General features: G+C 42.8%; 1 protein-coding gene across 1 annotated transcript in view; it reads right to left on the bottom strand.

The window, feature by feature from the left end:
• Positions 1 to 15988, bottom strand: part of LOC115096050 — a 55353-nt gene that overhangs the window by 21920 nt on the left and 17445 nt on the right. Inside the window, exons 2-4 of the mRNA XM_029610572.1 lie at positions 14240 to 14367; positions 13055 to 13188; positions 3406 to 3473 (exon numbers count right to left, since the gene is read on the bottom strand). Of these exons, the coding sequence (XP_029466432.1) occupies positions 3406 to 3473; positions 13055 to 13188; positions 14240 to 14367 (330 nt within the window). The remainder of the gene's footprint in view (positions 1 to 3405; positions 3474 to 13054; positions 13189 to 14239; positions 14368 to 15988) is intronic.

The raw sequence follows: 15988 nt of genomic DNA, 5'->3' as shown, positions 1-15988 counted from the left end.
GAACAGCAGAAATGCATTAAGATAATTTAATACAGTGGAGTGGACATGTCATTTTGCTATCTGCTAATAAGGCTGGAAGGCCTTTGGAGAGAAGGCAGGAACAAGGCAAGATCGGGTGATGTAATCCAACACTGTTTCACTGATTATTTTGTATCTATATCGTATTTATTCATTCTGAGGCCAGTAATCAAAGGGGTTTGTCTGGGTAACTTTTGAGTTACCCTGGCAAACATTGATGCTTGTTGTATAATATCTGCCCCTTTAATCGGCTAAATTTAATCCTAGTAAGGCATTACATGGATAACATTTACCTGGATTAATTGAGGATGTTCCAGGGGCATTTTAGGGCAGGGAAAGTATAACTGGATAACTTACCAAGATAACGCCTATATTCAAAGTTATCTGGATAAGTCTTGTCATGCCTCACCAGTATTCATACACGGATAAATTTAACTCTACCTGGCTATATTCAGAATATAGCTGGATAACTTAAAAAAAAACAAACCAAGCCCTTGTAGGCCAAAAGACCTGTTCTTCCAGCCCCCTCACTCACAAAATATTTTAAAGTTTGCCTAGGCTTAGTGCCTGATGTCCCCCTCAACTTTCTAAAATAAAAAAATTAAAGGACATGGGCTATAGAGGCCTAGGATCCACCCTGGAAGTGGCCAGAAGCTTAGTATGACCATACTAGCTCCCGGCTCAGGTTTAGAGGTTTGGAAGGGTTAGGGTTGGTTGCAAGGCTGAGGGTAAAGGTTGCAGGTGGGTAGAGGAGGTAGGATAGGAGCTGATGATGATTTATTTAAATATTATATCAGGGGTGAGGGCAGGGCAGACCTCAGGCCACAATGTTCCATGTCTTTATTTTATATTTTAGGGAGTTGATGGGAGTGGGATTGGGTGCTGTACCCAGATATATTTTAAAATATTTTGTGAGATGGAGCTAGGAAATCAGACCTGCTGGCCTGCAAGGGTTGTGTTTTTTAGTTGCCTGTGTTCAGAATATATCCGCTTAGGTTTAAAGTTATCCAGGCAGCATTACCCAGTAAACCGATACGATGTGCAAACGGCTATCGGTATAGAAGAGACTCTAAATAAATAAATAAATAATAAATAAATAATAAATAACTTTGCACAAGTATACTCAGCAGGAGACTCATCCCAGTAAATATGCAGGACAAGGTATCCAGCTTGTGGGGGAGTAGACAAGTGGTTAGAACAGTGGACTGTGCCCCAGGGAGAAGAGCGTTCAAATCCCACTGCTGCTCCTTGTGACCTTAGGCAAGTCACTTTACTCTCAGGTTAAAACTTACTCCGATGCATCAAGCCATGATGTTTTCTCATAGGAGAGGTCCAACCATCTCAGGGAGGGGGTTATCGTCACAGTAGTGGGGCCTCCCCTGAAAAAAACATCATGACTATATGGCATTATTTTTGTGCCAAACACTGCAGCACAAAAGAATGCGGTGAGCGGGCCCTTTAATGTGATGGTGGTCCCTAACTTCGGGGATGTGTGTGGGGGGAATTTGAATAAGGTACTTTGTGGGGGGGGGGGTATTAGTACCAGCACCACATGTTATTGTGTGCTTTGGGGAGGGGGAGGGAGAGGGGGAAGGGGGACTGGGACCACCTCCCCATGGTTCTTTTTTTTTAACACCTGCTCAACCTCCCTGTTTGGCTGCGACTTTTTAAAAAAAAAATTCTGTCACTTTAAATGTGCGGCGGGAGCCTCTGGACCTTGTTATGGTCCCAGGCCTCCCGCTGCACATCTAACACATTTCAAATAGGTGTAGATATTTTATCATTGCTGACCACCTTCTCGGTCGGCCGCAATAAAATATTTACATAAAATTGACTATTAATGACCTTTGCATGCATTTGCATTATTCATGTATGCAAACCGCATGCATAGAAAGTCATTGTAATAGGGGAGGGTATCTGGGGAGATGCAAAATATTGCATATATTGTGCGATTTTATACGTGATTATAGTGCATGTTAGACCCCTAACAACCCGGTATGGGTTTTTTTTTTAAAGTTGTTTCCCAAAGTCAATGCATTGCAGAATTAACAGCATCAACCAAAGTTTATCTGCTCTTCAAAGAAGTGAAATCTGAAAGATCAAAAGATGTATCCTCTAATCTGTCTGTATCGTAAGACAAAACTCTAACTAACCATGTGTGTATTATATCGTATAATGTTATTTATTTATTTGATCTGTTTAACATTTTGTGGCCCTGAAGGCATGTACTTAAATTTAGAGAGTGGGATAACGAGGGAATGGTGAATCTGTGGAATAGACTTCCAGACACAGCAATAAGAATCAATACTGGTGCACAGGCAAACTGGTATGAGATGGGTAGATGTGAATCGGTTATTTACTCTTTCGGATAATAGAAAGACTAGGGGGCACTCCATGAAGTTAGCATGGGGCACATTTAAAACTAATCGGAGAAAGTTCTTTTTTACTCAACGCACAATTAAACTCTGGAATTTGTTGCTAGAGGATGTGGTTAGTGCAATTAGTATAGCTGTGTTTAAAAAAGGATTGGATAAGTTCTTGGAGGAGAAGTCCATTAATGGCTATTAATCAAGTTTACTTAGGGAATAGCCACTGCTATTACTAGCAACAGTAACATGGAATAGACTTAGTTTTTGGGTACTTGCCAGGTTCTTATGGCCTGGATTGGCCACTGTTGGAAACAGGATGCTGGGCTTGATGGACCATTGGTCTGACCCAGTATGGCATGTTCTTATGTGAGACTAGCTCCTTCAGAGGAAGATTATAAATTCCCCCAGATTTGTTGCATAGGCTTCTTTTCTTTTCATAGCATCTCAATTGGAGTTTGGCAGCTAATCTCACGAACTGAATGCTTCAAAAAACAGGTCAATGACTATTCGAAAGATTGTGCAAAGCTTCAACAGTCAGCAGAAGCAAAACGCTTTTAGTTGGTGGGGGTGGCGGTCATCTTTTTCCTTTGAGGAAGCTGATGACAAAATGTGCATGATGGTGGACTGTTGTTTTTCTATATGGCCCATGTGAAAAGTAATAAGAACATTTTGGCACTATTGCACTTTATAGTGGGCCAGATATGCCTTTCCCTCACAGGTGTGCCAGTTTTACAGCAAAGAGATATACAGATTATTCAAAGCTTGATGGCCACAAACACAGGAAATCACCTGCACCTTCCCTCTCATGATCACTAAGCCTGCTGACATAGGCAGACAGTGGCTTGAAGACAGCAGGATTTGAATATTCTCTCCATGGGAATATTCAGCTTTCTGTTATTCAGTATATTAAGGCAGAGTCACCATCGCATTTCTCCTCTATACAGTTTCTGGGAAGACAGCAGACTCCAATAAAATGCTGGAGACTTGTACTCTGTGTGCAGGTTGATTTCTGACATACCTTAAATTGATAACTTGAGATCTAATATATTGCTTTCCAAATTCTGAATTCTGGTACGTTGTTGCAAGCTGTTAACAGAATGAAAAGAACAGTTACCTCAAAGGTAAAACACACTGCACAGTCAGCCTTGTAAATACATATTGCACTTTCACTTCAAAGCATTTGATGGACTCTGAACGCTGCCTCATTTTGGACCCCAACACTATTAAAGAGCAAGTGTAGAAGTCTTTCATAAAGCAAGTTGGTTTACAATGAAAATCCCTACGCATCTGAGAAAGGGCCAATAAGCACTGTAACTTATCTATATAATAAAGTTATAGGAGCTGGGAGAAGAGAGATAGACTGCTGGTAAGGCATGGGATAAAAACTGGAAGTGACTTCTGTTCCTACTGGTATCACCATAATGAGCTCTGCTGTGCCAGTTCTGCTTCCTGAATCCTGCTATTACCATTTATTTATTTAAAAATATACGTGGCCCCGCCTTCTACAGAAAGGAGTGCAGAGTATATAATGTGCAGAGAGTGCATTCTGGATAATGTGATTTCTCCCTATGGGAAATACTAGAGAGGACAAAAGAGAAGGGAAGGTTCCAGCTGACAAAAGGTTATCGGCTGGTCAAGGGGTGGTCCTGAATTTCTTGTCAGGCAGACTGGTTCAGCCCCTAGGGCTGGGATTTGGAAAGGGAATATCATCCTGCTTAGAGCAAGGGCAGGGGCTTCCCCAGAGACACCAAGCAAAGAGAAGGCAACAGCTATCACCCTCTCCGGTGGTTTCAAGGGAATAGAGGTCAGAGTTGGCAGAGATACGACAATAATGTCTCAGGGAGCTTGTGTGAAGTGATTGGAATTTGGATCTAAGACTAAAAAGTACATGAGGAAAAAGGAACTGTGACAGGACCAGTTGGGACCAGAAAAGAGAAACATGTGCCCGACTGGATCTTGGAAACAGGGTTGAAAGCCTCCTGTTTTCCTCCTGCAACAAGAGGAAGTCAATAGCTTGAAGCCATCTGAGAAAGACAGCGAGTACTTTGAGACCTGTTGTGTTTAAGAAGGGAATGTGGACAGCGTGGCCTAGTACAGGTTGAAGAATAGTGTGTATAGACTGTAATATGAGTTGTCAGAGGCTTTCTGGAAGGCTGAGAGAAATGTCTCCCTGGATTTGCTGTGAAGTTGAAAGTAGAAATGTGAATCGAAACCGGAATCGGTTCACATCGTGAAATTTTTTTCGTGCGCTATTTCATCTTCCAGCACAGATACTTTCAAACATAAACACACCAGTGATGTGCATTTGGAAGAAAAATAAAAGTTAAAGCAAAGCAGGATTTATTGCAGTGAAAATTGGGCCAGAATGTCCTGTTTACTTGCACTTTCAACTAGCACCTCTTTAAATTCCTATAATTCTGGATGGACTTATGAAAGTGGTGGTCAGATTTCATGGGTTCTGTCATGGTAGACTAATTGGTAAAACTGGTTATTTCATTCCTGCGCACATTGTAAAATCCCCCAACTTATGCATGTAAAAGCCGACTTAAGGGGGGTGGGAGTGGGGCAGGTAAATGCATCTAAATAACACAAGTAAAATCTATTCATGTATCTCTTTAAAATCCAAAGTCCAAATATGCAGAAATATCATTTGCGCACACTTATCTGGCTAAATTCTGACTTATCCACCTAAGTAGCGCCTTTGCTACTATTGGATAGACAAATTTGAAATTATCTGGATAAATAGCACTTATTTTGGCTTTATCCAGCTAACTTACAAACCCAGTTAAGTCCGTAAAGTGCTACTTAGATAGATAAGTGGTGCTTTTCAAACTTATCCAGCTAAGTGCCGCTACTGACAGGCATAAACAGGAACTTATCTGAATAAGTGCAACTACTTTTCCAGATAAGTCTGAACTTGCACAACTTATGATTTTTACTTATGTATGTTTGCATGCATATGTGCTCGTATTAACCTGCACATATCTTGAGCGCACAAGTTATAAAATACAGTAGTAAATTTGTGTGCACCCATGAACACGTGCATATGGGCACTTGCAAGCAGTTTTGAAAGTTATCCTCATTGTGTTCTAGTTTAAGGTTAGCATTTGATTGTAAGTTTTTAACTGTGAATTTGCCCCTAGTGATAGAGCAAAGGCTGGGCAGTGCCATTTTGAAAAATGACCACCACCCGGGCCTGGGATATTTGGGGCATTCTGGGCTCCCGCTGCACCACTGATGACCTTTTCATCAAGTAAGGGGAGTCTGGAGGGGGATCTGGGGCCACTAGACCACCAGGGAGGCTTTTCTATAAGCTGGGAGGGGAGATCTGGAAGGGGTGGGAGTTTGGGCGGTCCACTGGATCACCAGGGCCTTGTGTTCTCTACAACGAGTGGGCTAGGGTGGGGAAGGGGTCCTGGCTCCTTACTTTGGGGGCCACATTTTTCTGTGAAGGGGTGGAGTTGGGGTTGTGGGAGCAGGGCTTCTGTCTTTCCTCAAGTACAGATGACCTGCTAAGGCAGCAGCAGAGGAACAGGAGGTCTAAGCAGACCCCCAGGGGTTTTTCCATCTTGCAGAGGGGAAGGCCATGTGGCCCCTTTAAGGCTAGGCTGTGGATGCCTTGGGACATGCATTAATGTCCTGAGGCGCCTGTGGAAAATTAGCTACAAATCCTGAGTTGTAGCTAATTTTGACTCAGTTCAATCCTTACGAATGCAGATAGCTGGGTGGCTGGTGTGCATGAGGACTGCTTGATAACCTGCCTGCCCCGTGAGTTATTCCACATAGTACATTCTCTTTCCTCAGTTATTTCTGCATGTGTGAGCCTTGCCAGCTTACCTTTTCACCTCAGATGAATTTGCAAATTCCTTTCATACTCAGATTAATAGGATTACTGCTCAGTTAATTGCAAGGCCTGACACTGTTGACACTGGCATACCTGACTATCCCTCCACTTGGGAGGTGTTTTTCCTTTCACTCCTTCTGAAATCTCGCAAATCATTGGCTCATTAAAACACAACTACTGTCCCTTGAGTTCATGCTCCAATATTGTGATGAAGGTGTGATGCTTGCTGACATCCGTAAATTAATTAATTCATTAATTTACAGTAACTTATTAGAAAGGGAATGGTGAATAAAACAGAAAATGTCATAATGCCTCTGTATCGCTCCACGGTGAGATCGCACCTTGAATACTGTGTACAATTCTGGTCGCTGCATCTCAAAAAAGATATATTGCGATGGAGAAGGTACAGAGAAGGGGCAACCAAATGTTAAGGGGAATGGAACAGCTCCCCTATGAGGAAAGACTAAAGAGGTTAGGACGTTTCAGCTTGGAGAAGAGACGGCTGAGGGAGGATATGATAGAGGTGTTTAAAATCATGAGAGGTCTAGAACGGGTAAATGTGAATTGGTTATTTACTCTTTCAGATAATAGAAAGACTAGGGGGCACTCCATGAAGTTAGCATGTGCAGATTTAAAACTAATCAGAGAAAGTTCTTTTTCACTCAACGCACAATTAAACTCTGGAATTTGTTGCGAGAGGATGTGGTTAGTGCAGTTAGTATAGCTGTATTTAAAAAAGGATTGGATAAGTTCTTGGAGGAGAAGTCCATTACCTGCTATTAATTAAGTTCACTTAGAGAATAGCCACTGCCATTTAGCAATGGTACATGGAATAGACTTAGTTTTTGGGTACTTGCCAGGTTTCTTATGGCCTGGATTGGCCACTGTTGGAAACAGGATGCTGGGCTTGATGGACCCCTTGGTCTGACCCAGTATGGCATGTTCTTATGTTCTTATGTATGTTCTTAACCTGTTAAGTTCATCTCATGCCATGAACACCTTGTTGGTAGAAGGGCACTACCTTGCCTCAATTAAGGAAGCCTAAGTCTGTCCTATTTTAAAAAGCTCAATATGGATGCCACTATCCTTGACAACTACCATCCTATTTCGTCTCTACTGTTCCTATCTAAATGTATGGAGAAATTCATCTTCAAGCAACTGCAACACTTTGTTCATAACAACAACCTTCTAGCAGGCCAATGCAATAATCTGTGCATTTAGAAACTGTGCGTTGGATTTCAGTGCACAGTTTTAACTCCCGACGCAGCTAGCTAATGCTTTGCTAATGCTAATGCACATTTTGACTAAGGGGGGAGGAAGGGGTGTGCAGAGCTGTCAGTCAGTGCAAAACAAAGGGCTGCTGAGATTGTTGAGTGAAAGTGACCCCTTTGGGTACGTTTTTGCGCCTCATTCTGGCTCTTGGACCTTGAATGCTGGTCTCAGCTAGGGGGAAGGAGTGGCTGTGCGGGATGTGGCTTTTTTTTTTTGTCTCTTTGTCCTGCTCTCCCCATCCCGCTGCGAATGAGGAAACTCGCTGCTCTCCACCTGGCACCAAGCAATGCAGAGAGGGAAATGAGTGCCGCTGCTGCAGTGTTCCTGGTGCCCAACAGGGGAATTCCCTGGCGAGCCAAGGTGCAATCAAGGAAGGGAAAGGAGACTGGAGAGAACACATAAGCTGGGTGGGTTAAAAATGATTATTTTCAGCCACAGACTAGCTGAGACAGCAGCACTGAAAAGCTAACTCCATCTCTGACAAGGAGTTAATGGGTAGATTTTAAATTGGCCGCGTGCATGGCCGGGCCTTGTGTGCGCCGAGCCAATTTTCCAAAAGGCCCGGCTACACGCGTAAAGGCCAATAAACTCACAAGTGCCGGCCTCCCTGCAAGGGAGCAGACTGGGAGGGAACTGGGGAAGGCCGGGATGTGTCGCCGCTTGAAAATTGCGGAAGTCTACCCCTCCTTGCACACGCCGGCCCGCAGCGTGGATTACAAAATCTGGCATGCATGTGTGCACAGCCCGCCGATTTATAACATGTGTGCATAAATAGGGGAGTGCGGAAGTATCTATGGGGCTCCCACAGAGCCAGATTGCCACTTGCTACCCTAATGAAACCTAGGACACAGGGTGGTTGGGCATGCCCTAACTGGAGAGAATATAATTTAACTTGTATTTTAAGGCATATATACGACTGGGTAAACAATACTAGTGTATGTTCTCCGTCTCGTTACCTTAGGAATGGCTCAGGCCGTATTGTCCAAATTCCAAAATCACAGCTGCCAAGGTCATTTGCTACCAGCCTACTCATAACCTCGGGGAGAGAGGCGTGGAGATATTTATGCTTGACAAGTTGGGGATGACAAGTACTCTTACTCCTCTGCTGACATTCGTTGGCAACCCACATTTCCCAAGTGGATATCCTCTCCTATATTTAAATATTGGGCAGCGCATGGGCTAGACACTATTCAGCAGTTTCTAGAGCCGGGTACCAACACGATTAAAAGCTTTTAAGGGATTATGGAACAATATGATATAGGGGCCAAGGACTTCTATGGATACTTACAGGCCCGACACTATGTACAGTCGGCAGTGGTGGGAAAATTGGAAATGCAGAAGGTAGAGAAATTACTTGACTTCTTCCTGCTGATGGGTCGGAGGCTAACTCTTGTGCATCCTTTTCGAAAGTATTAAATAATCTACCAGACTCGATGGTTATAATAGCTGTCCGAGAAAAATGGGTTAAACAGGCAAATATACTTTTAACTGATGAGGAGGTTATCAGGGCTCTGAAAGGTTGTCATCAAGTTTCGGAAAATATTACCATGAGAGAAGTAGGATACAAAATTTTGCACTGTATGTGCAAAACTATGTGATTCTGATGTATGTTTAAAATGTCAGGTAGAAAAGGGAACTTTCTTCCCTATCATATGGGAATGTGAAGTCATACAGGAATTCTGGATGGCAATACTACAAGAACTGGGGCAGATAATTACCCGATGTATTCCCAAGGACCCAAAGGTATGTCTTCTTTCGACTATTCCACGAGAAGTTGGCTTCCACGCCGGACACAACAACAACAGTTTCCTGGGCAAGGCGTTGCTGACCGGTATACAGACCATAATGGCCGGGAGGATTTCGGCTGATAAGCGCAAGTTGCACATTGGAAGAACCGATTGACTATGTTACTTCAATTTGAATTTATGACGGCAGCTGGCAAATCGGAACAGGCACAAAATTACTGTAAGATGCTTTGGCAGCAATATTGGCAGCAGCTACCCCCTGCCACCAGAGACTCCTCAAGAGACTAGTGGAGACCAAGTACATTCACGCATCCCGACCACTATGATATGGAACCAGACATCATGACATAAACAGCTTCCGCTTGAACTGGGGGGGGGGGGGGGGGGGGGGAAGGGTAGGTTGGTTGGGTTTGGGCAGGTTATATTTACGCTATTGGCCAAAGGAAAGTTTTGGTCTACCTGTCATAACAATGTTCCAATTTCTGTTTTAATTGTGTTTTGAAAACTCTAAAATTTAATAAATAAATAAATAAATAAATAAATAACATGTGTGCACCGGTGCACACATATTATAAAATCAGCGCGTCCATGTGCGCTCGCTGGGAAGCACATGCACATGCTTCTTTTAAAATCTACCCCTAAGTTTCCAGTGATAAGAAAATCCAAGTTAAGCCAGCACACCTCTCTGCAGTGGGAATGAATGATTATGCTTAAAGCCCACATCTGCATGGAAATTTCCTTGCAAAGTCACTAAGCTGTCCGCACATTTTCTAACGCACATTTTTCTGTGCACAAAATTCCTTGCTGCATTGGCAGTCAGTCTTGTGTGCAGAAGATGCCCATTCAAGGGCAGGTAAAGCTGAGCGTTGGACTGAACACACTTTATTGCAATTGGCCTATGGATGATTACCAATTTGGTTTTCGAGCTGGTTCATAACATTGAATTTTTGTTACTGCTTAGTCTCAGTGTTTTCTGCTGTGGTGTAGAATCTGGCACTCTAATTTTTTAGGTCCTTTTTGACATATTCATTGCGTTCCATATCCTAAACCATGAAATTCTAATCCAGGCGCTTCTGCTCAATGGACGACACATCTTCCATCCTTAAATGGTTTTATTTGTTTCTACAGAATAAACCACAGAAGAATCTCATCCAAATGGAGTTAGTTCCTTTTCTTTTCCCTTACCAACCAGTGTGCTTCAAGGCTCAGTGCTTTTGGCCACTTTATTCAATATTTATATCTTCCCTTTATGTCAGATTTTAGCAGACCTCGGTATTGGATATTACGTTTCTGCTGATGAGATTCAGTTTTATTTTCCCATCTATCTATCAGTGAACGATGTCTTGTCCAAGATTTCGACATGTTTAACTGTTGTTAAATCCTAGCTTTCGGCCAATAAATTTGTTTTAGACCCCTCTTTTGAGTAGGTGCCTGGAATGCAAGGGTAAACTATGTCCCAGGTCCACAAACTCCCTCTCTCTCTGTCCACAAGCCCTGGGGTACTTGGGTCCTTTTCTTCAGGAGGGAGAGGATAAACTTCCAAGACCCTAAGCCTGTGTGTATGGGGGAGGGGAGGGGGTGGCTGGGAAACAGTCTCTCGATCTCCCTCTCTCACTGGTGGATGACCTGGATTTAGGATCATCTTCTGCACTCAATAAAACAGTGGTGGGCTGTCTCAATACAAAATTTAAAGTAACCAAATATCTCCAAAAACAATCAGCAGATGGTCTACAATTGATTTTCACAAAATTCCAAGTCTCCTTTTAGGTTTTAGGCCTGCTCTTCTGAATAAGTGTCCGTTATATGGCAACCACCAGGGAAAAAACCTTTCCTTTCAGGGAGTGGAAGATAAGCCCTTAGTGATTGCTATGTAGGTTCTCCTGTCCTCCTTTGTTGTTCCCAGGCACCTCTCTGGTAGAGAGTCCCAAAAAATCCCAGAAAAAAAATGTCCTTCTTTACCTCACTTCCTGGCAGGAATGTTGGCACAAATTCCTCCCAATCAAAAACAGGCGCAAAATCTTCTAAAAATCCCTCCCCCCCCCACCAAAACAAATCCTGTCCTGGGGCAAGAACTGCTGTCCCTCCACTTCCTTAGGGCAGGAACCTCCAGATCTCTTTTCCCTATCCTCATCCAGGCAGGGAGTAAAGTTCTCCTGAAGACAGAGACAGAGTATCTCCACCACACAGAAAAGAAGAAAATCCTCACAGATTGCTCCTCCACCAAGACAAAGCCTGCCAGATTGGGTTGGTGCTGGGCCAGGAATCTGCCTTTGTGCCTTGTCATCTCTGGTATCAGGCTGTGAGGCCTGAAATGGAAAGCCACTCCAAACACACTCTTTCCACTCCAAAAGCTCTAACAAAATGGCCACACCTCTTTCCCTGCATAAACGCAGGCAGGCTGGCCAAGCCAAACAGCCTCACTGGAGCTGCTTGGCAGATGTAAACCACCTGGCCTAGAACTTTCCTTTACTTCCGCTGTCTCGTGTATGGTTGATGACTAAGGCTTCAGAGTTTCCAATTATTGTTTACAGGAATCCCAGATGGCATCTTCCAGGTAAGGATTTATATCAGTTAAATATGAAAGAAATAGACACTTCTCTGACAAAAAGAATTTGATTTGATTTAAAAGAAAATTCAAGCTGGCAAAAGAAGTGAGATTATTGTATTCAAGCAGAAATAATGTTCAGTTCGTTTAACCTCATGAGATGTAATAACCATTACTCCAGCATTTTTCAACAACTTGCTATAATTTTCAAATAAGACAAACACTAGAATATCTGTAATCTATTACTTAAATAGCTCTCGTTTGTTTCCCTTTAGAATTAATTAATTAATAATGACACTAGTTTCACTATAGGCAACACCCATAGTGTTAGATAACTATTTCTATATATTTCAAATTTCTTTATTAACTTTATTATTCCTGTTTGTTTGTTTGTTTGTTTTTAAAGCTTGGTTATGGACCTCCTGACCTGATTCCATTCCCCCCCCCCCCCACCAGAAATTCTTAACATCCCTGCTGGCCAAACCCCACCCTTAAACACCTCTCTGAAGGAAAAAAAATAAAGAGATTCTTGGCACTGGATTCCTCCCGTCCCAGTAAATAGAATAAAACATAAGGCCTACCCCCCCCACACACTTTCCATGCAACCGTAACCCTCCCACCCACCCAATCTGATCTCTTAGCAGTGGCTGGACTGGGCAGATACGCAGACAGCTTACGCTTCCAGTGCTGCTGCCAAAGCAATGCTGGAAGCACCTGGGCTCTCAGCATACTGCGATCCCGGAACTGATAATAAGGGACCAGTCAGCTACGGGGAGGGGGGTTGGCGGCAGGACAACGTTGTCACTATTCTTATTCAGTTACTGGGAAGGGGGAAGTGGAGGATGACCTGTGCTGAGAATCTCTTGGAGGGCTTGGGCCAGCGAGGATAGTAAAAATGTATGGTAGGAGGTAGGTGGGAATCAGGTTAGGAGGTCCACAATCAAAATGTTCTTGAAAAAACAAAAGAGAGGCACTTAACTGACAACATATTTCCTCTACAATCTTATGTGTGAATGTATAAACAGAGAGACATCAGATTGCCGAGGAAATCATATCTATACATTCTAACTTCCTTATGTTTATTAGGATATCACATTTTGAGCTGCAAATTGTCTTGTGAAATGTACCAGAAACAGGCTATCCATCCATATGCCTTAGCTTATCTTCTAAATACAAGCCTGCTTTCCATATAAACGCCTATTAGTTTCATTTTACACATAGAAGCCAATCAAGAATATAATACGGAAAAAACCTTCCTTACCAGTGACTCAATCTGGTAGGCCAGCTTTCTAAAGTCAATGCTGTTTGGCTTGTTGTAGTTTTCTTTGTAGGTCATGTTGCTGATTTTGAAGGCACCATTGTAGTAGTGAATATTATAGTTGTCCCCCTTATTGACTATAAGAACAGAAAGAGAAAAGAAAGAGTCAGAGTTATTCCACCTTAATATACCCCAGCAGATGTTAGAGGGCACTTTCATAAAATCTGAATGTGCAAATCGTAATCTAAGCCATGTTGTTTTTCTTCTCACATATGTCCATCTTGGCAGTTTGTAAAATGTTGCAACTCTTGTTAACATAGGCATGAAATATGTTGGCTCACTTTCTCCTCAAAAAACAGTTCCTCATAAATGCTGGCAAATGACAGTTTCTTCCACTTTCAGTGACTAAAGTTGTCACATAGTCAGTTTCTCTCATAACAAATACCCTGTGAACTACTAATAACGGAAACACTCTCTCTTTCACCTGCTTTGTTAGGCTCTCTTTTGATGACATGGAAAATCTATATCCTTGCTTTGCTTTCCTCTGCCTACTAAGTCCCCTCCAGAATGTCAGTGATGTCACAAAATGTGGACTATGCCCTCTTTTCTTGGAGGTAGTAGGCTATCAGAATAACTCAATACCACAATGAGAATAAGAAAACAATCAATTTTGTTTCATGCTGTATGGCCGGTAGGGCAAGAGCAACTGAGGATTGATCCTGCCCCTTTCTACCTCAGAGACCCCCAACAGAAGGGGTAAGGGTGGTACGGAGGTGGTGGGGAGGCTTCTGGGAAGGTGGCAGCTGCAATATCCTGCTGATTGTCATTCTGATGCTGAGAAAAGCTGTACCCATAAACCAGGGGTGGCCAATTCTGGTGCTCAAGAACCACAAATAGGCCTGGTTTTCAGGATATCCACAATGAATATGCATGAGATAGATTTGCATGCAGTGCTTCCATTGTATACAAATATAACTCATGCATATTCATGAATATTAACCGTTATGATGGCTCTACCGAATGACGGTATAAAAAACTAAATAAATAAATAAATAAAACCAGGCCTGCTTATGGCTCTTGAGGTCTGGAGTGGGCCACCCCTGCCCTAAACAAAAAGGGGCAGGGGAGGAGAACATAGAACAAAGCCCATTATCTATAGAAAGAAATGTAGGTTGAAATGATTCTTACCAAAGACCACTAAAACAAGTATAACAATGATTGCTGCTATCACGAGGACTATAGCCAAAACAGCGATGATGATGATGACGGTTACCCATGGCTTGAGATGAGCCATTTGTGCAGAAGTATGACCCAGCCTGTGGAGAGAAATAAACATTATATATCATAAGCAAATGCATGAGAATTTCTTTAAGAACACTCTAGATGAGGCAGGGGGCTTATAGTATATATTTGTAAATCAACGCAGAATTATTCTTTGGGAATGTTGAATGAAAATAATAATAGTAACAAACTGTTTAGTGTGCCAGTATTACCTTTCATCCTAAAGATTTGATTCACCCATTTTGAAGTCATAAAGGAAGTTCAGGCAAATAGTTATCTGGGCAGGCCAACAAAAAAACATATTTGCTATTCAGATTTGGATCAGAGTGTGAAGAATAGTGAATAAGATAAAAGCAGGTCTTTAAGTCATCATTTGCCAATGCCATATCTCTGACTCAGTGTGTGGTAGAGAAGAGATTGATGCGTGCAGTTGGCGTGTTTATTTTTTATCAGGAACCAGATGGTCATTGGGAATCTGCTATTGTCCATCTGGGTTGATGACCCAAGATGGTTCATTGATTACTGAGGCCTCATAAGTGTCTCTAGACTCTAGAAAGCTATGTAAACCAGATGAACCTATCTCCCCGATGCATCACTTTTGCAATGACCAATTTTTGAACCGATTTATTTCTATCAGCTGAATTTCTAGAAGCCGTGATCTTTGGATCTTTCTGACAGTTGTTGTACGAAAAACTGTCCGTGTCGAGGGCTGTGTAACCCATAGCAAATTTGAAATATCCTGTGATGCATCTGTAAGAAGTTAAAGACAGATTGAATATTAAGATCAACGGGGATTTTTGCTCTACCTTTTTGATTATTTGTGATTTGGGCTTTCACCATACTTTATTTGCTTTTGAGAGAGAAATTTCGCTACAGCACTAGCCATATTCACCCAACAAAAGTTGAGCAAATCATATCTGCATCATGTTGTCCCTCCATCCATTTCTGATGTGTAACCCCACCCACTAAACAAACCCAACCATAATAACTTCCAACCAAGAAGAACAACCGCAAACACAAATGCAGCCATAAAATAGTGAGGAGCTGCTTCTAACCCCACAGGGCTGCCTTTCGCTCACCACTGGAACTGTTATTGTCTTTGTTTTTGAGGGACAAAATTGTACAGGAAGTTATCTTCTTCATTCCCTCTTCATACTTGTTGCTAAGCCTAGACATGATTCTCTTTATTGAATTTAGGTTATCCTTCAGAATCTTCTATTTCCCCTTTTCATTTTCTGTAATAAGAACAATAGCTCCAACTTGGATCTTTCAGATTGAGGCTGTGTGCTCTCGGGGGCAGATTTTAAAAGATTTACACGCGTAGGGGGGGTTACGCACATAGGGCCTATTTTCAAAAGGCCCGGCGGCGCGTGTAACGCCCCGGGGCTTGAAAAAATGGGCGGGGTGGCCCGGGGTGGGGTGGGGGCGTGGCCAGAGGCCTCTGCAGGGCTGCTGGGCCGGGGGATCGTGCGTCAGCAGTTGGCCGGCATAACTTCTACAACAAAAGTATGGGGGAGGGGGGGTTCTTTAGGGCTGGAGGGCGGGACAGGTAGGGGAAGGGAGGGGAAGGTGGGGGGGGGGGGGAAATGAAAGTTCTCTTCGAGGCTGTTCCAATTTCGGTGCAGCCTCAGAGGGAACAGGGAAAGCCAGCTGGTC

The sequence above is a fragment of the Rhinatrema bivittatum genome, chromosome 1, assembly GCF_901001135.1.
Source record: "Rhinatrema bivittatum chromosome 1, aRhiBiv1.1, whole genome shotgun sequence".
In the NCBI taxonomy this organism is placed as follows: Eukaryota; Metazoa; Chordata; class Amphibia; order Gymnophiona; family Rhinatrematidae; genus Rhinatrema; species Rhinatrema bivittatum.
This window is presented reverse-complemented; position numbering and strand designations above follow the sequence as displayed.